The sequence below is a fragment of the Manacus vitellinus genome, unplaced genomic scaffold (genome assembly GCF_001715985.3).
Source record: "Manacus vitellinus isolate BGI_N305 unplaced genomic scaffold, ASM171598v3 scaffold_15_pilon, whole genome shotgun sequence".
Classification (NCBI taxonomy): Eukaryota; Metazoa; Chordata; class Aves; order Passeriformes; family Pipridae; genus Manacus; species Manacus vitellinus.
The window spans coordinates 11,151,773-11,176,143 of record NW_021939122.1 but is presented as its reverse complement, the minus strand read 5'-3'; the positions used below and the strand labels follow the sequence as shown (position 1 = coordinate 11,176,143).

Here is a 24,371-nt window from a genome sequence, read left to right as displayed (position 1 = left end):
CCCTGAAAGGTTGTTCTGCATCACTCAGTGTCTAAGCCATCACCACAAACTTTGAACAGTCAAACGCAATGGTCCAACCTGACAACAGTGACACAAGAAATTACAGACTACAGTCTGTGATAGTTCACACAAAAGGGAAAAAAAATCCAAACTGCAAACGTTTTTCAGCATATATAGGACGCTTCTGCAAGTGCATGACTTTGAATTACATTCTCAGAAAAGCTACACAGTATAAATCATGGTCACCACTGGCACACTTAAGATTAGTCTTTAGAAACAAAAATTTCTGGCACCTGTCTATATGCACCGTATCTACCATCATGTAGAGAATACTCTTCCTGATCCTATTGCCAGCTTGCTGCTCTCATCATGTTGGCATCCTTCAAAGCCCACCTGGGTCAAGGTCCTAGTGAAAGGAAAACAAATTTGGGGTGGTAGCAGAGTGAAGTCATAAAAAGTGTGACAGTCACAGCAACCAAGCTGCAGGTTTCATTACGCTAAACACTGCTCATGTGTTGGCTTATTTTCCTATGTCTTTTAGCTAGAAGACACCAGTTCAGTGCTACTTGGAGCCCCTCAACTCTTGTCAGAGAGCCTGCAGAACATCCTATCAGTGGTTACCAACTGGGTAAGAGATAAAAAGTGGAAGATTCCAAAAGAGCTTTGGAACAAAGACTCGTGTCCTTACACAAATCCTACTATACAGGTTCTCCACTCCACTGCAAGTCATTGCCATTCCTAAAACTGTCTCCTTGTTCCTTGGCTTACACAATTGTTGAAGCAGGTGGAAAAGAGCTTTTTCTTCTTGATGTTGAACCAACTAGCTCTTACACCAGAAATTGCTTAGCTACAGCAAGGCATGGCCTGGTTTAGATTGTTGAAAGCCAAAATCCAAACAAACACTTCTCACCAGCTCTCTCCTCCAGTTGCAGTAAGCTGCAATGTTCAAAGCAGATGTGAATTAAGCCCTGCAGCACAAAAGACAGATATTGCCCTTACTTCAGGGCAATATCCTGCACTATCACCCTCCTTTCAAATGCCAATGGTAGGCTGAGGACCAGTATCCTGCTGTCCTCAGAGTGAATCAACACTCCTTTAGAGGGGCTAGGCTGCTATCTTAGGACACTACGGCTTCACTCCCCACCTCAGGGCACGAGCTTGCATCCTCTGAGTGACACCTCTGGCCTCATCTGGGAGGAGTAAGCTGAACCTGGTTAGAGGCATCTGCACCTGGGGCTCTCACCGTGCAAGAAAGGTCCATCCCTCTATGTCCCTTCCCGCCCCCAAAAACAGTCCTTTGAAAAGCAGGGGAGGGAACAGACACCACTCTAATTGCAGGAGTGAAACCTGGCATCCTTCTGCTCATCTACCTTTGCACTCCGTTTCTCTTTCTCTTTGAACCTCTGGTACAGCTTCTCAGGTCGCTGCCTTCCTGAGAGACCAGAAAAAAAAAAATACAGCAGTGATTACTATTGTACAGTGATATGCAAGCTGGAAAAAGAGAGAGAAAAAGAGAGAGAGAACAGCCTCCATGTGTCAGACTATGAAAGGGCTTCGACTGAAGCCGCCTGAAAAACAAACCCTTAATTTAAATGTTAATGAAAGTGCTGAAGAGACATCAGAGGCTTTCATTTCTCTACAAGGAACAGAATCACTAGGTCTAGAATTTATGGCCCCCTTCACCTCCCCTCTCCTCTTCTCTGCTTCATCAGCCACAGAAGTTAGGAAAGGAAAAAAACCCTAATTTTAACATTAACTCCACACTTCCACCCAAGGATGCAATTGCTAAATTATCTGTTGGCAGGACACTGATCAAAGGTGGAAAAACAAAGGCACACTGCACAACCGAGCAAAGGTAAACAGCAGCCAAGGTCTGGTGAAGTTACCTTCTCCCCCTGCGAATTTAAAAAGCAAAGAGAAAACGATCGCAAACTGGAAATGGAAACCTCAAACCATAAGGCTGCCAGCCCCCTCAACTAAGTTTCTCCTGTCACATCGATTAAACAGATTCTCCTGTGCAAACCAAGCAGCACAAGAAAGATGCTTCCTCCAAGCTTCCTGAGACAGACTTTCCCCTCAAGCAAGGGGAAGGATGATAAAAAACTGCAGGGGGAGAAAAAAAAAATTCAATATATAACACAGCTACACACGATTAGAAACAGATGTCTGGGTTCTAACTCAGCTACTGCCTCCCAAAACCCGCTCACCTGCCCACAACCACTAGTGAGCCAATTCACACAGTCACAGAAAATATATACATTAGAGTATTGGCTAAAAGTGACAAAAAGGGAGGAAGTCATCAATCATGTGAGCTTTAGAGGGCAAAGGAAAGAAATTGAAGTGAAGAAAGGTAAGCTGCAGTTTCTCAACCTATAGAAGTGTGTGCATATGTGTTTGTTTCTAGACAAAAGCGACAAGAGACATGTGTGTACATGTGTTCACCCATGTGAAGAAGACCAAATAGAGTCATTATCACACAATTACAGATGGTAAAACAAAGTCTTCTTCCTCCCAACATCAAGGGAACAGTCAGGGCAAAGGGATAAGACACAGGTGTCATTTTAGCTCCAGAGGGGAGAAACTGATACTCATTTCCTGCTCTTCAGCTTTAGGGTGAAAGAGCAGCAAGTCAGTTATGACTATTGCATATATCTAGAAACCCACATCCAGATCACTCTCTGAGGTCAGTGAGCGATGGTAGTTAATGCCACCACTAACTCTGCACGTTCACCCTGGGATCTCACAGTTGAGCAGGTTCTTCCTGCCCCGCTTAAGAAACAGCTGCAGGTCAAAGTCCCCTCTCAATTATTCAAACCGACCAGGCTCTACAAAGATCCCCAAGGACGGCAGAGCTATTGCTGCTGGCTATTTTGCTGGCAGTGCACAAACCAGAATAAAATCCAGTTACTTGTCCTAAGTCCTAGCAGACTCTGAGAGGTTAACTGCATAAAGCTAGGTCAAAACAGAGTACCACTACAGCCAGCAGCTCATCTTGATATGTGATAGGGGAAATGTGCTGATAAAATGAGAGTGGGGGGAACATTATCAAACATTTTAACTGCAGCATGTTAGGGCTTCAATTGCACAGTTAAAACCACTGCTAAGTTGCTCTGATTCAAATGGGTTGGTTTGCTCTAATGCAAACTTCAAATCAGATTGTTACAATCCCACAAAAAGTTTCTAGATAACCATTAAAAAGAAGCCCTCAAAATTAATAATTTTGATTGTCTCTAATGTCAATTGCCCCATTCAGTCAAGTTTCCTGTCAGTAACCTTCCTCTTCCTTCTTTTACCCAACAAGTTTGGGGTACATTTTAAAATTTGCCTGAGGTTGTCCACAGAGGCAGAAATCTCCCCAGATATTATTTCCCCATAATAATCCATGGGAGAGGCAATTAACAGAGATTCAAAATAGCATGTTCAAATAGAGGAGTTGGATCTCAACTACAACACTGCATAAATAGAAGAGAGAATCAGCTTGGCTTTTTTAATTCAACTGCTCACAGAACTACTTATTTGCCTTTAAATTAAACATTCAGTGAAGATAGCTAGTCTTTAGTAAAACTTTCCTCCTCTCTGGAGTAAACCTGCACTTTGCCAAGGCAACATCTGTGAGGAGAGGTCATGTAGTGCAGCAGACTAATGGCATAGTTAGAAAAGGAGAGACTGTCTCTTCGGCTTACACACCCAAGGCATGTCTCTGCCACAACAGGGCACTTGATGGTTGCCTGATGTTGCCCCAAATGGTACCAATGGTTTCCTAGCTCTCTATCTACACTTGGTAACCATTTTTGTGCCTCCATCTTCTCTTTTCTTGGTTTAAAATCTGACACACTTCAAGGACAACATGGGAAGACCTGCTCTCACGATAAATATTTTAAAATTAAAATAGCAAATGCCAGTGGCCAGACCCAGTTGGAGAAGCCAGCTTAGATCTGAATACTTTTTTTAATCCAACACCAAAAAAATTCTGAATCCAAGATTAATAATCAATTTAACATCAAGGTCCACTTTTTTCTTTCCCCTCCAGTTTACGGTGTACAGTGGTCCCTTACTCTTTCCTGGCTACTGCCACTTCAGGGAACCACAAAGCATGAAGGTGCCACTACTCTACCAGAAACCCCAGGGATTGCTTCACTTTGCACATTCGAATTGGTCCACTGCACTCAGGCTTGCCCTGGTCCCTGAGCACACATAAGTCACTGCAGTAAGCACCAGTAAATGAAAGTTTAACATCTGCATGATGCAGAGTTCAAAAGGCAAATGAACTTGGGGGAAGGGGATTACAAGCAACTAAGAGACATGGCTTAGGGTATGCAGCCTCTCTGTTAGTACAGCATTTTACAAATCCATGGAGAAGGGCAGCTCTGGAGACCAATTAAACCAGTTGTTGAAGCAAACTGAGGCATACTTATTTTAAGTGTCCTAATTTAAGGATACTCTCAGACTCTTCTCTAGTCCCTATGTCACATGCAGTGTAGGATCTGCTCTCCCAAGCACACCAACCTGCATAGCTTTGGAGAAAACTTACTGAAAACCCAGAAGGAACAGAACGCCCTCCCCATCCCCACTACCCTGTTGGGCACTGTTAGGGGTCCCTAAAGCAACGAAGCTCCAACACCACACATGGATGTCAAGGCACTTCCATGACTGAAAAGATTATACAGAGGACTAAGCACAGTTCTCCCCCTCACAGAATGAACAGAAGATCCAATACTCTTGATACACTTTTACTATCTTTTACTCTACTTAATCTCCCTTATGGGAATCATTCTGTTTGCAGACCCTAAAAACATCCAGTCCAGTACCACTACACAAAGAGCAGGAAGCCTCCTCCCCAGCTCAGCACAACCACAGGATGATCTTTGTAGTGACACAGAGAAACTGTGGACAAATCAAAGCAGAACACCTAAGAAAGATTCCTGAAGCCGGAGAAGCTGTGCTTCAAGAGCACAAGTCTCTGACACATTTGGGTGTACAAACACTGTCCATTAGAGCAGCAGTCCAGCAGTGCAGGACTATAGCAGACACAGCAGAAAACCCAGCTGTGGGTCAGGAGCACATAGGATACTTTGTAAGGAAGCTTCACACAGAGGAAGATATCACTGGAAAGCAAGAAAAGTTTCAGTCCTGCCCATTAACAGCTGGGGTTCAGTAAGAATACAACCCTGACTACTCTAGAGAGTCCTAGTCCCAGCAAACTTCCAGGTCAGGCAACTGCAGCCTCTCCAAAGCCATTTCGAATGGCTAGAGTTGGAGGAGCCTTCCCTGCTCCTACCCCACTGCACACAACTACTTTGAGCTGTTTCTGGTCTCTGTGTGTCCATAGTAGAGAGAGTTGGTGGGTTCTCAGCAGCAAAGGGCCAAAATACTTCGGTGGTTGGAGACTGATTCTACAGCAGTTCTACACCAGCAGAACTACCTGTCCTGATGGAGGAGATCTCAGTTTACATCAGGACAAGTGTGAAGAGAGAATCAGGAGAGCATGTCAAATGTTTAGGAGGAAATGGAGGTTATAGGCCATGTTCAGCCTCACTGAGGAACAAATGCATCCAAACTCTGGCAAGAAGGATGCGGACTGTAAGGGAAGAAAAGCTTCAGACTCAAGTGCATAGGGAATGCATATGGGTGAAATATGGGCTCTTGCAAATAAAACAGAAACCACAGAGCTCCCCAAAGCAGACCTTGCTAGAAACCAGATATTATCTTTTTGATATTCACACTCATTAGACAGCAAGTAATAAAACCTATTAGTGAAAAATTCATCTCCCCTGCCCCTTGCCCTGGCCCTCCCCCACCACATGTCCTCCTGCTCTGATCCTCTCTCTCTTCTAGGATGGCTGTGATTTGTTCTGAGAAGCGACAGGTTTATAGGTTAGCCGACACCTTCTCTCTGTGGAATTTTAATTAACTTCTCCCATCGTCAATATGTTAAGGAGCAGGGTTCCCATTATACGAGGTCAGCAGCGTGTTTCGGACCTTGCTATATCAGCCGTCAAATTGAAGAATTAATGACGTGGCTAATTGGCTCTAATTCTCCACACCTCCCTCCCTAAAATATGGAGGGGTAAGCGGGGGTGCAGTAGGATGGCCCAGTGGGAGAGGCTGGTACAGTGCACAGTCTCATAAAAAAATGAGAGTGCACAATTTAAGCTCACTTGTTCATGGGGTAGCTGTTCCACCACCTCCAATTTATCACCCTGCAGGGAGGAAGGGGGGTAGGGGTGGGGAGACTGAGGGTAAATATTGTGACAGAGAGTGTGCACAAGCATGCACACCAGGGAGAGGAACACTGTCCTGACAAGAGGCCACGGCAGTAGGTCATCACTTAGGAGTAGGAAGCAGCATGTCACTGGGCCCTAACCAGCCCAGTGGCCTGAGCCACAGCCTGTCTGCTTGAAAAGGGGCCCTTGCAGCACAGAAGACAGAAGAGGGCTTCTATCTCGCATCTTGCAGATCCACGAATGCACATGGCACTTCTTCAAAAACACTATCTGTCTCAAACACTCGGAGCAAAGAAACAAGGGAAGAGCAAAATCATAGCAAGGCTGGAGTGTCATTTCCCTGATAATGCCATCAGCTCTGTATCACTATGTTTCTGCTGCCTGCAAAACAAGCTTGGAGATCTAAGAACAGCAGTTGTGGGAAGTATTTTGGTTTTGCACAAGCCTAAAATTCAGTAGTTGCAGATATCACATTGGCAGCAACAACAGCTCTTCTTCCTCTCTTCCTCAAGCTACACCGAAGAAGAATCTCTCTTGCATGCAGAAGACCACCTAAACCAGGGAACCAAAGAGATACATCGTTGCTGGTCGGTGTGAGATTTTAAAAGTTAGAGTTTAAGTTTCTCAGATTCTCACTTCCTCAAGAACAGGAGCACTTTGAAAAACATCCTGGAAGATACTGCTGTATGTACTGTCCTTGCCTCCCATGCTGAAGTTGTAGTTGTAGAATTACACCTGCACTAGAAGCACAGAGATACAGACAATAGAGGCTGGAAAACCTCATCCCCGAACTCCACTTCATCTTTCCCAGTTCAGCCTGTTCAAAGAAAACTGAGCTTTAATCAATGCATACGGCTCTTAAACAGGGACCTTTTCGCTCAGCATCTCTTCTGCCAGAGAATGAGAAAACAAGTTGGCATCTTTTCAGCACAGAAAAACTCAAGAGGATCCAAGTCACTGCTTGCAATTAGCAAGTCAGAGCTCGTTCAGCAAGAAAGAATGAACAGGTCCCACCTGAGGTGCTAAGAGGAACACAGGGCAATCTTCACGGCCTCTTTATGAGTGGATCACTCCACTGTTATATGAAAAAAAGATCATATGCTCTTCCCTGAGCACCTGCTGCAGGCAGAAGCACTTCACCCAAACCAAGTCCCTGAACTGTCACATTGGTGTCTCAGAAAGATTTGTGGACGCACAGCCTACCCAACTCCTTTACTTCTCTCTGTTGGAAATTGGGAATAAAGAGATCTCAGTTACCTTAATAATGGGCTGATAGCAATGGACCACACTCGATCCTCTGTCTGCACTGTATGTAGACACTGACCAACTCTGCCCGCGGACAGGGACCAAACCTAAAGAGAGAGATGCATGTTATGCCACATCATCCAAAACTGCAGAAGGTAGGATGCACGCTGCTAATGTTGTGCTGGAAGAGCTGCCAAAATTGCCATGCCTACCCTCCCCAAGTTCCTCTCCCTGAATTCCCATTACTTATTTTTGAGGAGCAGAGCCTTCAATCACTGGCAGAAACATCTCAACTTATGAGAATGACGTTCCACCCGACTGGTTAGGGAGAGAGCACCCCCATCACCACTTGCTCTCTAGGGGCAGCACTCAACACAAAGTTATCACCTGCTGTAGTTAAATAAACAAGAAGTGGGATTTGTTCAAATATGTTCTCTTGAACAGTGTGGAAAGACTTTGTAGCACCTCTGAAAAATTTTCATTAATATTATCTATAAAATTAATTGTTCACCAGCCTGTAAAATAGTTTTCTTTTATAAATCCACCCCCTTCAGACCAAGTTTAAGTGTACCCCAGGCTGTTTTCAAATAGGTCCCCCTTGCTCACTGACAGTGTGAGAAAATCTCTTCCCTCCCCCATCAGTGTAAACATGCACATCCCCTTCCACCAGTTCACCCCTTTGTTTCTGGGTCCTAATAAAGGCCCAAAAATTCTTGCTGGAGCCTCTGCCTGTGGCCCTCATTTTCTCCACCTTGCCATCATTCTTGGCCCATGGGAGGCAAGCCCCCCCTTCTCTGTAACCAACCCCCAATGTTTCACTTCAAGACTTCAAAGCAGGGAGTGCCCTATTTGTTTGTTTGTTGATAATGCCCAGGATTGCAGGCTATTCTTGTCAGCGGGGAATTTAGCACCTAGTGTCAGCAAAAGCAGCAGAAAAGCTTAACTCCTTTAAGGCATCCCTATCTCCTACAGGTTAAAAATATTGCTCAGAGCACACTATCTGCTGCCTATCACACAGGAATGTACATTAGCAGCTCTTCAGGGCTTAGTCCTAATCAACACTCGGCAGAGCCCTCAATAGCTTAGACACTTAGAGCCCCTTTAAAAGGCTGGTAGGGATTCCCTTCCACCCTCCAAGAGTCTCATTCGTGCAAACAAGAGAGCATACAAAAGAGATGATAAAAAATAAGAGGTGAACATCTCCAGAACATATGCTGTGGGGAGCACTGGGTGGGCAAGATCTCACACTAGCTCCAAGGAAAACAGCCTTAAATTCCCCTCTGGCCTTCAGGAATTTGTTCTCAAGGTCGGGGATGTCTGTCCTCCAGCTGTCAGAGAAGTAGCAAAAAGGAATTTCCCAGAAAAGAGGCTCCACAGACCGGAGAGGAGCAGCCCTGTTAAAGTGTGAGACAAAGCAGCATCAAGGCCTTGCTCCCAGGAGGCAAACAGCATTCCCAGTAGTGCCTTTTGCATCTGAACACTGCTTTACTTGGGAGTGATTTTATCCAGGAGTACATCTGTACAGAAGGACAACAAAAATAAATAGGGTCATGCTGCTTAGCAGCCTGTCAGGTAGTTACCCATTTCCACATGCTTCCTACAAAACCTTGAAAGAGACATTTAAGTCTTCCTTTGCTCCAACTTCCTCTCTTGCAAAAGAGGAATAGCTGTTTTTCCTCTAACCTCTGTCAATGCCCTATGAGAGGAACTAGGGACCAAGAGTATTCATCAGCCTACCCTGAGCAAAAGCCAAAGTTTTCAACATACAGCAAACCAAGAACCATTAAAAAAACCCCAACAACCCAGACAAAAAAACCCCCACCACAAATAAATGAACATTATTTAGGAACATAGGAAAAGACATCATGCTATCCTTTACAGAGACTGAATATGTATCAGAGAGCAAGTTAAACCACACTGTACCACAAAGCAAGGATGGGTTTGAGACACATAGAGCAAATTTCACATTAAATGGCACAGATCTCCACTACAGTGTAGACAGATATACAGTGAAAGAAGCAAAATATCAGCTTCTGCCTTCTGCATGTCCTAGTTTAAGCCAGCAGCTGATGTTGTAAACCCCTGCCAAATTTCTTCCTTAAAAGCCTGGCACAGCAAGCATCTTTTCAGAGACATGAGCCTATACTAAGATAACCAGTGCTCCTCCTGCAAGGAGTACAGGCTCACAACAGTTCTGCTGACACTTAAATATTCATGGCACAAGACCTCTGAAGTCACCTCTGCAGCAGCACCCGCAGCTGCTGAAACATCACTGCTCACCTTCGCTGTTCGGTCCCGGGAGCCACTGACAATGAGGCCACCTTGGAAATCCACACAGTTCACCTCCTGCTCATGCGCAGAGAACTTGACACTGTAGGAGCCATGGATCTTGTGAAGGACAATACTTCCATCCCTGAAAAACAAATCACCAAACAGAGAGTTTGTATTAGCTGCATCTCCCCTGCACACGCACCTTTCACTAGCGCTTAAGAGCGTCACAAAAAGACCAGGACTGGTCTCTCGTAGAAGCTGAAATTCATGTAGCATTATTAACCCTCCACCCTTCACACATCACCTGTTCTCTTGTGATCCCACATCTGGCCAGTCAAAGCCTGATCTGATGCACGTGAAAATTTTCCTGGCGATCTTTCCACCTTCCACTTTGTGTTAAGCTGCAGAAACTAGCAGAGCAACCATTCCTCCTCCTACTACTTTGAGCTTGCCAGAATACTATCTGTATGCTGAATGGTTGGAGTTAAGGGAACAAGTTAGAGGACATTCTCACCCACGTCCAAGTCTCGGCTTTTCATTCATTTCAGAGCAGCCATGTAGGGTGCTGTACTTTGAATTGACTACACAGACATTTAGACTTTTTTCAAACAATACCGTTACTGGAATTTTAAATGCATGCCTTCATTTTCACCTGAATTTTGGGCTACAGTTCATGGGGGAGAGTCTCACCATATCCAGGGCAGACAGCCATGCTTGTCTCTCCCAGCTCCGTGCTTAACCGCTGTGTATTTTAATGGCTATAACTTTATAAGCAACACGTCTGTCATTTGCTGTAGCTGAAAAAGGCCAGTCAGATGCAAAATTAATTGGAGAAGTGTGTGTATGCTGGAACGCTTGGCAGTTTTCCCCCTCTCCACAATTATATCAGTGGATCTAATAAATATATACTTGTCCCTAGAAAGCTTTCTGCACCATTGCAGTCCCAGCTAACCAGCAGTACTGATTATTAGAACAGTCTTGCTACCCCAACTCTAACAGGGAAAGAAATGAAACTTGCACATCAGTCAGGCGTGCAATCATTCAATCCCGATTCAACATCCTGTGGATGTTTATACAAGTTCAAAAGAGAAAAGGACACTTTATAAGGTCAACAGCATGAGACTAAGCTCCTTCACTGCTGTAGTAGAAGCTTTTCCAGGACAGAATCAAATTATAAGAGAGGAAGCAGCAGCAGTTGACCACAGCCAAGCATGAGGACACTGTGTAACAAGACTGGCCCCTCTGCTCTGGGCTGGAGTTACACAAAATCTTTCCAACTTCAGTGCCACAATCCTTGGGCTCCTTCATTCATGCAACTTACCCCCCTCCGCTGACGATGTGGGAGTTGACAAGAACGAAGCGACATACGTCCTCCTGGTGGCCAGAGAAGATGGCTTGAGGGTGACGCTGCAAACCTGTACCCTCTGGACAGATGGGGTAGGCCTGGATGTTCTCTGCTTGAGACAGGTAGAGATACTCGCCATCCAGCTCCATCCACGGCATCAAACTGTAAATAGAGAGCAGGTTGAGGGCATGCAGGAGTGGGGAGAAGAAAACAAAACAAAACAATCTCACACGCAAAATAAAAATAAAAGACTGCATATGTAAATATATGAAGAAAAACAAATGCCCACTCAAGAAAACTGAAGTTGGAGTTGCAGGTCACATACAAAAGCAGACCTTCTCCAGCAACATAGGAAGCAGGTTACATTGCAGGCATTTTTCTAACCAAGAGCTGAGGAAAAGGAAGCATGGAATCTCTGAAGGAGAAGGTGGTCAAAAGTCTAGTGAGGTTAGACAGGAAATAGTTAAGGGTCCCTGAGCTTGCACATGAGCCCTGTACTTTTTAAGAAACTAGACTCTCAGGCATTGGTGAGCTGTGCTAAGCACTTCTGACAGAGCCTTCAATATGAGGCTGTTGGAGGTATTTTTCTACAGGCACACCTCTTCCACTGCTGAGCCAAAAGGATTATTTATTCTTGAAACAAAACCAAAATACAGAAGAAAACAGGCTACAATGCACACTTAGGCAGTCAGACCTTTGCTCAAGATCTTGTTTTTGTGTAGCCGTCAGAGAATCAGCAAATAAGATTTCTGGATATAGCAAGGCCAGATACAAAGAGACCTGAGGCTCATGTCCTATGGGGCATGGATGCATGGAATTGTCTGCACTCTGCAGCCACTGCTGAGTGCACCAACACCCACAGAAACATTGAGCAAAACCAGCTTTCAAGCTATTCAAGAACAAACTGTTTTGAAAGCAGGAGGGCTCCTCATGAAAACCTGTCTCCCTCTTTTTTTAGATCATTCATCCTCAGAGGTCATGCTTTTCTGCGTCATCAGAGCCACTACATGCAGCTGTACCTCACAGCATCACAATGAACAACCAGAGACAAGCAAGAGGACAAGACTGCTCATTAGACAGAAGGTTCCTGCTTGCCTGTGTTCATCTCCAATAACAGGCTTTTAGTCACACGGACAAAGTAGTTGAGTTTATAGTGTCCATCTGGGACTTGATCATATGCATGGAAAAAAGAGGCATCTTTAGAGCAGCAGCTTTGGTTTTAGGCGGTCTTTGATTTCCTCTTCCTTCCTCCACTCCTACACATCCTCTAAAAGCAAGTGAATATCCAGCTTACCTAGACTACAGCCAGTTTCTGTGGCTCTCCTTTTGCTGCAGTTTAGCTTTTTACCTTTTTCTATGGCTTTTTCATAAGGAGAAGTAACAAATCTGAAGCAGGATAAATGAAAATTGGAGGATGCCATTTGGATGGTGGCCTCATTAAATCAGTCCTTGCCTTTTCACTTGGGAAGCTGGTTTAGTAATGATCTCTAACATCCACAGAGCCTGTCTTCACAGATGGTTGCAAGCACTTCAAAGGCAGGTATACAACCTGCACCAAAATCCACTCTGCTCATTACAGCTGTTCCCAGGACTTTAGAAAAGAAGTGGCACATTATCCATCACTTCAATCTACACAGCACAAAAAGGCATGAAAGCTCAGTAGAAGGTCCCTGTTCTTCAGCAGCTAACAAACCATAGTCTTTCTCATTTTTCCTTCAGTCTGATGATGAGAAGGCTGAAAATTTACATGTGCTGTTCAGACAAGAGACCTATCTTATGCTTTGCTTTGAAAGCCGAATATACCTTTGCAAACAAGAATTTAACAATGATCCCCTCTCATTAATGTCAAATATACTTTTTTTTTTAAGTGAAGGAGAGGAGCCTAAGGTATCAGAATGAAGAGGCATAAGGCCAAAGAATGTCAATTAGCATTTTAGATTTGTACATCCAAATCAGGACCAGGAAAAACCACAGGAAAAAACCCAAGTATTTTGAGGGGACACCTAAGTCCACATCAGGGATCAAGGTATGCTCATTGTGAGAGCAGGACAGAAAACTGCTCATGGAATACAGCAGTAGATATGAACACAACAGTTCAAGTCTGTAGTAAAGATTGCTAAATCCAAGTAAAACTGTACAGATCAGATCAATTTCAAATTACTCAGCATGAATCCTTAGGTCAAGGCAGCAACTCTAGTTACCCCACATCCAGCTGGCCAGCAACAGCTAAAATAGGCCAGCAACCCTATGTAGCACAAGGAGTAGAAAACATCTCATTTCAGGGCATGGGCACAAACCCAAGGCCCCACAGCAGCGGTCACAGAACAAAGATGAGGAGAAAGAAGCCACTTGCTTGCATTTCCATTTCAGGACTGTCTCCCTCCGGCAGCGTCCGTGCCTCCAGTTCTGAGATACTTTCACCCTCTCCTTCACTGGAATGCCAGCAGCTCTGCAGACAGAGGAAGAGAGATGAGATTAGCAAACAGGAGTGATGCTATCTGGACAACAAATGCACTCGAGCTGGTCACAGGTAAGCTCTCACCCTGGTTCCACAAACCATGAACTGGCAAATGCTGATGGTGCCAGAGCCACACCACAGCAAGCGCATTCATGAGAGCTGAGAAGAAAGGAACACTGAGCAGAGTGGGGGATTATTAGCACAGAAAGTCACTTCTGATGATCACTAGTGTACAAGCCTTAAGTCTGATCAAGACTTGATCAACTATACTGAATGCAACACAGGTTCAGACAAAATGTAATCCAAACAAGATGACACAGAAAAGAACTACCAAAAGAACCAGTACATCACTCTTTTAATAGAGACTAAAAAGAGCCAATTAAGGACAACACCACACAAGAAAAGATGGAGGAAACACTAGTCAGGAGAACACTGAAACTGGAAGCCAGAGGAGTGTGTCTATCCAGAAGGACTAGCAAAGAAACTGCTCCAGAGTCTAACCTGTCTGACAATCACATAACCAGATACAATAATCAGAAATCAAGATGTCTTCAGACTAAAGATAAAATACATTCGTCTGTATAAACCACCCAATGCAGACACACACCAAGACAAGCTATCTTTTGCAGCTGCTCACCAAAGGATAGAGAATTCCAGCACATCACTGGAAAATTCTCTACTTACAGTCAGACAAAACTACTAAAAGAGAGACTACAGTTTTCATAAGCCGTTGCTGGGATACAAATCAAAGTTATTGGGATGAGCTGAAACAAACCAAAAATAACACAGTTCAAGAAGTGACAAAAAGTAGGTACCACAGAGACCTGGGACGAAGGTCTCTTTAGAGTCTACATGAACATACCCAGTTCAAGCAGCTGTTCAATACCTGGTTTGCTTCAATGTTCCACAGTTGATGAAAGATGGAGAAATAGGCAGCTTTAGCTCCCATTTTTCTCATATCAAAATTTAATTATTCCATATCCTTGGTGGAGCTGCTTAGGTAGAAAAAAATCAGAAAACTACAAACAAGAAGAAACTCTTGAAGTTATCCTTCTTAACTAGGAGTTGTGAACCACTTCCTAGACTGTAAGAGTTTATCCCCCTTTCATGCATTTCTCAACAGTCAGTGTTCCCAGATGCATAGGATGAAGGGAAGATCCTTAAGAGATGGGAATTGGTGCCCGATCAGAACCAGTTCCCTCCTCCCCTCCCTGTAGTCCCCTCAGTCCACTTCCCAAAAGTGGCATTTTTGGGTACTCTGTCATTTTTAAAACAAAGATTAGCTCCCTGTAAATAAACATCTCCTGTGGTTGTTAATGGGTGTAGGAATCTCTAACCTGGCCCTGGGGTCTGGCCAGACTCTTATTTTCCCAGCCTTCCTTCCATAGCCTCAGGCTTCTTTTTCTCTGCTCACCCTTCCCTCCTCTTTTCTATGCTTTCCGGCACTTAGTCACCATTATAATTTGACTGCATTCCTGGGCATGTGACCCATTTTAAACAAAAACAGAAACCACACACAGAAAAGCTTTTCGTCCCCTAGAAAGCCATGCAACTTTAACTTTATGATCAGTAGAGCCACACCAATTAAAACTGAATTTAAAAAGCTACAAGCTCTTTATTTCTCATAGCCATTGAAAAACAAACAAACAAACAAAAAAAGCAAATAGAGAGTCAGCCTAGGCTGCAAGAAGAGGAATTCCTTTTTTAAAGGGAGCACTTGCAGGAGCTCATGGGGCCAGATAGTGTCTGAGATGAGGAATGCACAGCACTGAAAAGTCAGGTCAGGTCTACTCTCCTCATTGCTTATTACTCTCCCAGACAGAGTTCAGGCTCTCCGCCTACATCCAATTCCATTCATTACTCCAAAACACTTCTCCTCCCCACACTCAACCCCCAGTTAAGTTCTCCCCACGTACAGATTTTAAGTCACCAGCTTACACAGTGATGGAAAATGCACTCACGCCACAACCCCCTTCCAACACGTGCTAGCCCAACCAGACATCCTGAGCTCAGTGCACAAACCCTACTAAGACTAGATGGAATTTCCAAGGCTCTGAAAAAGGTGAATCCAAGGTCAAAAAAGCAGCCTCCATCTTACACTGCTGGTCACTTTTCTGGCTGGGAGGCAGGCCTTGGTCCTCCTGCTGCTGAAAGTGGAATTTCAGAAGAGTCACACGTTGGCTTGGCTCAGGGTACCAGTTCACTACCATGCTTACTCCTGCAACAGACACCTCATTCTTCCACAGAAATCAATCTCCTCAATCTGGAAGGGCTGAGGGTTGTGTGGGGAGGACTATTTGGGGGGAGGTCTGGTGGGGTTTTGGGAGGGTTTGGTTTGGTTTTTTGTTTGTTTTACTGTTAATAGATATTTTATTCATCCAGCCTGCCTCCTCCATATCACAGCTCTGGATCCAGTTAATTTAAACATGTCTTAAAAGTATCCATCTTTTGTTTTCCAGGCATTTTATTCAATCAAAATAGAGGCAAGAAAAGGGACATATGGAGAAAGTTGATGTAAAAATTGGACTGATACATCCCTCCCCTTTGGCAATGCCAAGGCAGCAGAGACTGAACTGCAATGATTTTCAAGTGCTGGTCAGAGACATACAATCCCCTATACCAGAAGAGAAGTTAAATGGAGCCCAGCGATGGAATCAAGTATTGAGATACAATTTGATATTTGTTAATAATTTTATATTTTATTTGATTCCTCAACAGCACCCCCCACAGTAATTCCCAGGATACAAAAAAAATGTGATGAGAATCACTGCAATGCATGAGAACAGTTCTCAAATCTTAGAAAGTTAAAAAAGGCATCACCATATAAACTTAATAATTTGATTGGAAATTTCCTTTTCTCCCCTACAAGAAACTATTTTGCTTCAATCATGATCAACACACTTCCTACACATAAAAACTTTTAAGAATTGTTCCATGATAGGTAATCAACAGACATCACACATCTAAACACAGTGGTTGACTTAACCGTGCCTCTCACTTCAGCAACTGTGCTGAACACCCAAAGATTCAGGAGACTAAACCACCTTATGAAGCCAAATACTACATAAAATGCTGGGAAGGGACTACTATCCACTGGCCAGTGAATACTTTGACCTTTCTTAGTTTGCAATCCAGCAAAATACTAAGCCACATTCCTAAAATTCAGTACACGCATAAGCGCTCTGTGAAATCAAGATCTTGGCATTCATGTTCCCAGAGAAGCCACCCAACAGGGAACTTCAAGACTGCTGAAGGCTGACTCACTGAGGAAGGACTGCTATTTTTAGCAGGACCTACGCAGCCCTGCATCAGAAAGCAACTGAAGTACAGTCCAACATCCTAGAAACATAGGATGGAGGAACCAGTGAACACTGAATGTGAAAACTCAATGAAATTCAAGAAAAATGTTCTTAAAACACACTAGTGTGCATCATCTTACACCTTTGCTAGGGCATCACAGTATCAACAGCTGATAAAATTACATGGCAAAGAACACGCAAGGCTACCTTTGTTATTACCTAATTAATCCAAAAAGCACTCTGTTGGGATCCCAAACCATACAGTGCAATATTTGACCTGACCTAACGTGTGTTTCCCGTTGCACGCACTCCTGATGGAAGTTCCCCTTACAAAGACTCCCTTACGCTAAGAAAGAATATTTCTCACAACCTGAGAGGGAGTTCCAGGAGAAAAATCATCCCAAGCAACCCATTACAAAGGATTTTTCATTTCCCCCTTCCTACCTCACCCCACCATACAAAAAAAAAGCTAAATGTATTTTGCTCAAATTATGAATTTCCTCTCTTTCTTGGCAGAGTTGCCAAAAGAAATGTAATATTCCTTCTGGAGTCCATTTCCCAGCTGCTGAAGTGAGAGACTGGGACTGTCCCCACACAGCACCACTGATGCAGGTGACTTCAGCCACCATGGCAGTTGTTGGTCTGGGCCTCAAAAGAAAGCAATGAAAGAATCACTCAGCCAGAGTCCAAGCACATTGCCTCCTAAAGCTTCATATCCAACAGATTTTGCCTTCATTTATCCCCTCCTCACACAAAGTCCTTTGCCATCAGAAATGGTATTTCTGCAATAGCGAGAGCTTCTGCACTTCACTGCATCCCAGGGAGATTTCTACTGGCCATCTACAATTTCAGCATATGCCAAAACAGTGGTGCCTGCAACAACACATACTGTGTTACAGAAGGTAACACCGACATGTCATACCGTGTATTTTCCCAGCTGCATGGGGCATCCTAACCCAGCAAAATCCTTCACGTTTTGCTACATTTTAACTACCAAAGAGCTCATCTGGAAATGCAAATCTGCAGAGACCTGCTGAGACTGAATTTCTTCCATGGACAAAATCTGTTGTCTACATAAAGGCTGTCACCGGCCTGCCTCAGGCCTGACTGGAAGGGTCATACAGAGAACAAACAGGTCACAGTGGCTAAGCCTCACTTTCAACCTTGGCCCTGTGGCAAGGGTGGCTAACACAAGGACCAACTGTGCTTATTTGTGTAATTGGGACACACCTGTTGAGTGGCAGGGGCTCAGTGCAGCCACAAGTCACAGGCCACCAACAGACAGCCGAGAGGGAAAAGCTATTTATGTCAGAAGCTCCTGTTGCTGTCCTCAACAGGTCGGCTGGCTTTCAAAATGTCTCTTCCAGGACAAAAATTCCAACTGAATTCCTTTAGCACATGACCCTTATTTAGCTTACTGCCACGTTCAGCCTGTCTTCTGTGCTCCCCCCCTCCCTACGTGACACAGGCTCAAATAACTCCAAGACAGAAGAAAGTTCTACTGACTGTTCTCTTGCTGTTCCTTCCCTTCTCTAGTGTGTCTATGCCATCTCAGACAGTACCAGGCTGTGCAGGTCAACTGCTCCACCAAAAGCTCTCACGAACAAGTCATCTCATGAAAAAGAGACTCTAACAATACCTAGGGGTGCAGACAAATTTCTGTACACACAGTAAGGACACACACCTTCACACAGGCTTCCAAAAAAACCACCATCACCAGGACTGAGCCCGACCACTCTGCCATCAGATGCCCTCTCCCTTACAAGTGATTGCAATGGGAACATGGCTAGAAACTCCAGGCAGGGTTTGGACACTCTCAGGGACCTATGTTGGCTTTTTGGAGATGAAATTTGGGCTGCTTCAAAAAACGCATGGCCCTGGAAAGATCTGAGAAAACGTGAGGCTGCTCAAGAGCTGTCATGTGTATTCTGATCTGAAAGAGTAGACTGTCAGGGTAGTATTTGGATAGAATGAAATAACCTATAGCCAGTTCAACAGAGATAATAGTGACAAGCACAGCACACGTGTTTTAACTACATAACTATTCTGAACTACATAAAATTCTTCCACTTTGAAATTGTGAATATTTTAAGGGAAAGGTAAGCAGGCCTCAAAGAACACTTACAAACTTCACCTTCCCAGAACAAAAAGAAGTTCCAATGCTGTGGAGCTGTCCGGGAAGATCTGTCCTGCTTGGCATTAAGAGTTTAGAGTAAGAACAAAAGTAAGCACAGTTTATAAAAGCTGCTGACTTTTCCAGCACAAAGCAATAGCTGCATGCTCTCTTCCAGGCTTTTGTCATTACTGCAATATCCTCCCCAGAGTACTCCCTTCTGCATCATCTACACCAGTTCATTGCCTACTTTATTTCTGTCTTAATGTAATGAAATTTTGGTAAAACAAAAAAGATGAAGGAAACTGAAGTAGCTTTACAAGCATTCCCACTCCCTCCCCTTCCAGTGGTGAAGGCAGAGGTCTTCTATGATTGCTGCAGTTTGCATTTGGATTTGACTTGCACAGATTGGCCATTTCCTGCTCCTGTAGGTGTATATATTTTTCCAAGGTCTGGAAAAAACACAGCTCTTATAAACTCACAGAAATGCTTACACAAGCTCTTAAATACTCAGAGATGATAAATTCATCCATTAATGGATCTGTTTTTCTGAACTGGAGAATATACCATGATCCTAGAAGGCAAGGCAGAACAGGGGATGGGGGAGAGAAAATATACAGTGGAACATTTCTATATTTTGACTACATCTATTAATACATTACAAAGAGCAAATTGTCAAGCTATTTAGGTTGCAACTTTTAACTTGCCCTCTAAAATTCCTTTGTAACAAAGAGGAAATAAGTTTAGCCCAGTTGCAACTTTATTCCTTTCTTCCATGCTTTAAATAAAGAACCACCTTGCAACGAGCTCTTTGCCTCTCCAATTTCTCCAGTCCAAGGTGGTCCAGCAGGCAGGCACTGGATAAAGGCTTAAAGCACCCTCTGCTATTCCTGGCTCTGACACTGACCTGCTGCACAGAGGGCAGCTTGGTTGACATCTCTCTGCCTCTGCTTCACCTCCCAGCCCTTGTTTACCCTGGCTATTTAGGCAGCAAGCTCATCAGGGCACAGACTGCTCTTGCTGGGCCTGTACAACAGCTGGCAAAACAGACACAGGCTACAGGACACAACTGTAATATCACTATACTCACCAAAAACCAAAGGCTTTGTGCTACTGCTCAGCTACAGTTTAGCTCCAGAAAGTGTTGTAAAGTCTTAACTTTACTGTGATATGCTGCCATGCGTTTTTGAAACAAAAACTGCACCTTTCACCTTACCTCTTGAAGATGGAGCTCAACTTTTGCTTCAGCTGCTCCTTTGACAGAGTGAAGTAAAAATCTTCAGCATAGGGACTATCTTTTTACCATCCTCATAACAAGGTCTTTTAGCAGTACAGGTCTATATATAAAAGTAACACCACTATACAGAAAAAGTGGCAGCCTGATACAGAGAGATGCATAGGATAGGTGCCAAGAAGCACATCCATCTAGAACCACTCTAGGCTTCGGTAACAGCGACACAATATTCTCTTGAACATTTATTTACTGCTGATTCAAAGAAGAAAGAGCACATTTTTAACACCAAGAATGTGCTTTAAGAACCCTTGCAAATCAGCTCCTGTTGTTCCTAACATACAGTGACTCCTGCTGATGCAAACCTAGCGATACCCCTCAGCCCACCAAAGGAATGAAGTGTACAGATACATCTCTCAAAGCAAACTTCTTTCTTCTCCTGCAAGTGCACAATTGAATCAATACCTTAAATACTTAATTTGGCTTACATCTGTGTCTCCCAATCAGCTGAATGTACCAGAAACAGCAAATATGAGAGATGGTCAATGTTGTGAATATGCCTTTGACAATAACAGTTAGTGTCTGGGATTAAATGCATCTCTTCCTTTGGCATCATTACAACTCAATTTAACATTGTTTAAGCCTAAGCATGTGTCCAGAGATAACCATAGCTGGCAATTTTTAAAGGTATGTAGCCAGGAAGACAAATAGTTTAATAATATAAAAGTTAAATAAAATCAAATTGTTTCACATATACTACTATTTTTCTTTTTTCTGCTGCTAATAGCTAGAGGTTTGCATCCAGTTTCTTATCAATCTTCTCTCTTCCCTATTTTGCCATAAAGAAGTTCTATAAGCAAGCTGACTGCAAAACCAGTTTTTTCACATACAAGATAAAGCCCTTTCCTTCTGATCTTCTTGTTACAATTATCAGAAGATATACCAAACAGAAACAACATTTTAAAGAAACAGTGTCATTTTCAACTTAATCACCCTTTTAAAAATGGGTAAGTGGGGGCAGGGGATAAGTTTCACAGCTATTTCACTCTAGGCTCAAATTTATTGCTATTTACAAAGCATTAACAGATGGCTTATCAAAAGCCATTTAACAGAAGAAACGATCAAACTATTCTGAGATGGGTTTTTGTTTTAAACTGTAAATACTCCCTAGACTAGTTTTTAACTTATGCCAGCCTCCAAGGGACCATCAGTTTAAAATCTAATGTTAGAACCATGCACGTTATTTTATTAAGTACATTAACCCTAAACAGTTCCAGCCTTTGCTTTCTCAATTGCTCACAGTATTGCACAAAAACCTCTTAAAAATAAAAACCAATGTTCACCTCATGCAATATTAGCCAGAACATGCAACAGAAGCTTCAGCTCCTGAGTCAAAACCAAGCTTGACAAACTCAAGTGTTACTCCATATCACTAAGAAAGCACAGTTATCAAGAAGGTCCAGCTATCCATCATCTTCGTCACCATTCTATTTACACAGTGATATTTTAGCTTAAATACCTACTCAGCTCAAATTTAACCTTCAATGAGCAATCTACCAGGTTCCTACTTAGAATTACTATCAAGAAAGGCCATGTGCCCAGAAGCTTACCTCAAATCCTGCCCCAATTTGTACTGGTGTGTTAAATAAAATACAGTATCTCTCTGCAAATCTTACTCCCTCAATTGCAAGAGCACCAATCTCAGAGATTGTTCCTGATCTTGGAGACATGCATGAGGAGCAAGTGCTATGGAAGAGACATGGCTAGTTAAAACCCTCAAGCTGCCACAGAGACTATCAAACTCTTCTTCAGCTAACTACAAATTTTACAGCTGTACAACTCAACACATGCACTCACACTGGTTCTTCTGCAGATGTTCAGATATCCAGATCCCCTCGTACTGCTATATTGCCAGAACTGTCTACCCTACTGGGGCAAAACTCATATGCAGCTGCCCACAGATGCTGGATCTCCACACGGGGAAAACAAGTGTTTGCTTTGTGGCATTCTCTGTAAGATCTGTCACACTGTTTCAAAGAACTGGAGAATGCCTAAGCCTTCCATGAAGTCAAAAGTAACTAAAGGATTCATCCTCCGGATATACCTCAAGGTTCCTCCATAACCACTTGTAATGTCACTTCAGTGTGTTATCCATGATTGAACTCCCCAGGACCACAGCAGTGCTGATCAGTGCTAAAAGCAGCTCTCAGTACTAGAGTTGTTTAAGGAAAACTTGAAAATAGAACTCAGCACAAAAGCATATCCTAGAATTACTACAAAAACCCTGTACATAGCAAATCTAACAGCACTGAAATCCCTGGGAGTTCATGATACTCAAGCAGCCTTCCCTTCTCTGAAACCCTCTGACCCAGCAAACCTCTTCTGTAGCTGTTTATAGACCTGCCTTCCTCTGCAGGGGGAAGTGGTGGTCCTTACACACACCGCACCTGGTCTGCTGTACACCTGATCCCTCCTGCAACTGAAGGAGCACAGTATCACCTTATTCTTAATGAAAAATACAGAACTTCATTTCCTTGGGAGACAAAATCATATATCACAGTAGACAAGAGTCCAATACACAGCCATTCTGCAGTGCTTATTCCTGCTGACTTCCAAGGGAACTCCGCTTAACTTTCAAGCTGTGAAGACTGAGTAGGTTGAAGTGCTGGCCTGAAAACCCAACACGAGAATTTTCACCACCACTAAAGTTCTGCTCCTGCCAGCAGGAGCTATAATTGTTTCTCTGAAGTCTGTGCTATTGATGAATAGTAATATGAGACAGCAAAATAGGGTTCAAAACCTGACATCCCTTCTTTTGAGTCATGTCAACACAGTGTTTACAGTACCGAGTCACTGGATGACGAACAAAATCCATGCCGGCAGCTACAGGAAAACCATAGCAAGGGATTTATAGACCCTAACACTCTAAACTTCCTCTTGGCATCCTTTAAATAGCAAGGAAAGCCACACTGTGGGGCTGTCTCTGAGTGGCATTTGGTACATAAACAGATTTGAGAGAGAAAAGGCAAACTCTAGGTCCTTACCAACCAAGGCCTAAGCCCCAAAGGCACTTCATCTAGAAAGACGCTGGTGTCATACACAGCAAAGCCAAGAGGGCTCACACCTCTTCCTAACCTATGTTGTGCTGTTGAACTGGAGGAAAAATAAAAATAGACACCAGGAAAAAAACCTGATAATCCCTACTCACAAAACTTTAAAACCCAGAAGCCATGAAGGCTCAAGAGTCACTTTCTCTGTGACAGATATCACCACTTATACCAGCAACTTGCTCTGTGAGGAGAGCCTAAGATACATGTTTCTGGGGGCCCATGCCCACTCTGAAGCCTTTTCTCAGGACACCATCCCAGGCCTTGCTACCTTGCAGCTTCTTCTCTGAGGTGTCTTTGAGACCATGGCAGGGGCTGCTGCTCAGAAGTGGTGAAGGCACATGGGCACACAGGAGCCACCCCAGCTGCACACAACAGCTCCCTCCATCTCCTCATGTTCCCACCTCCCCTAGGCTGATGTCCCTGAGCCTCTGCGTTTTGTTTGGAGCGGTCTGGGGACCAAGCTGATCACAGAGCCACAGAATTGTTAGGGTTGGAAGGGACCTCTGAAGATCATCTAGTCCAACCCCCCTACCAAGGCAGGGTCACCTAAAGCAGGTGACACAGGAATGTGTCCAGGTGGGTTTGGAATGTCTCCAGAGAGGGAGACTCCACACCCTCCCCGGGCAGCCTGTCCCATTGCTCTGCCACCCTCAGTGTACTTAAGTTCTTCCTCATGTTAAGGGGAAACTTCTTGTAGTTTAATTTATGGCCATTGCTTCCTGTCCTGTTGCTGGGCACCACCGAAACAGCCTGGCACCACCCCCTTGGTACCCTTTGAGATATTTATATGCGTTAAAGAGATGCCCTCTCAGTCTTCTCTGAACTGAACGGGCCAGCTCCCGCAGTCTCTCCTCACACGAGAGATGCTCCAGACCCCTCATCATCTTCGTGGTCTCCGCTGGACCCTCTCCAGCAATTCCTGTCTTTCTTGTATTGAGGAACCCTGAGTTGTACACAGTTCTCCAGGTCTGGAGAGGGCCTCACGCTGCAGCACTCCCGCTGGGCCTGGCGCTGAGGCATCCCGGGAAGCCCCCGCCATCCTCGTCCGCTCCCTCGCGGGGACAAGAGGCACCTC

The 24,371-nt window shown here is 44.0% G+C and overlaps 1 protein-coding gene across 1 annotated transcript in view; it reads right to left on the bottom strand.

Moving 5' to 3' along the window:
- FBXW4 (F-box and WD repeat domain containing 4) overlaps positions 1-24,316 on the bottom strand; it is a 60,282-nt gene extending 35,966 nt beyond the window's left edge. Inside the window, exons 1-5 of the mRNA XM_029958570.1 lie at positions 24,153-24,316; positions 13,439-13,534; positions 11,062-11,247; positions 9,750-9,882; positions 7,482-7,576 (exon numbers count right to left, since the gene is read on the bottom strand). Of these exons, the coding sequence (XP_029814430.1) occupies positions 7,482-7,576; positions 9,750-9,882; positions 11,062-11,247; positions 13,439-13,534; positions 24,153-24,316 (674 nt within the window). The remainder of the gene's footprint in view (positions 1-7,481; positions 7,577-9,749; positions 9,883-11,061; positions 11,248-13,438; positions 13,535-24,152) is intronic.
- Between the last annotated feature and the right edge of the window lie 55 nt (positions 24,317-24,371).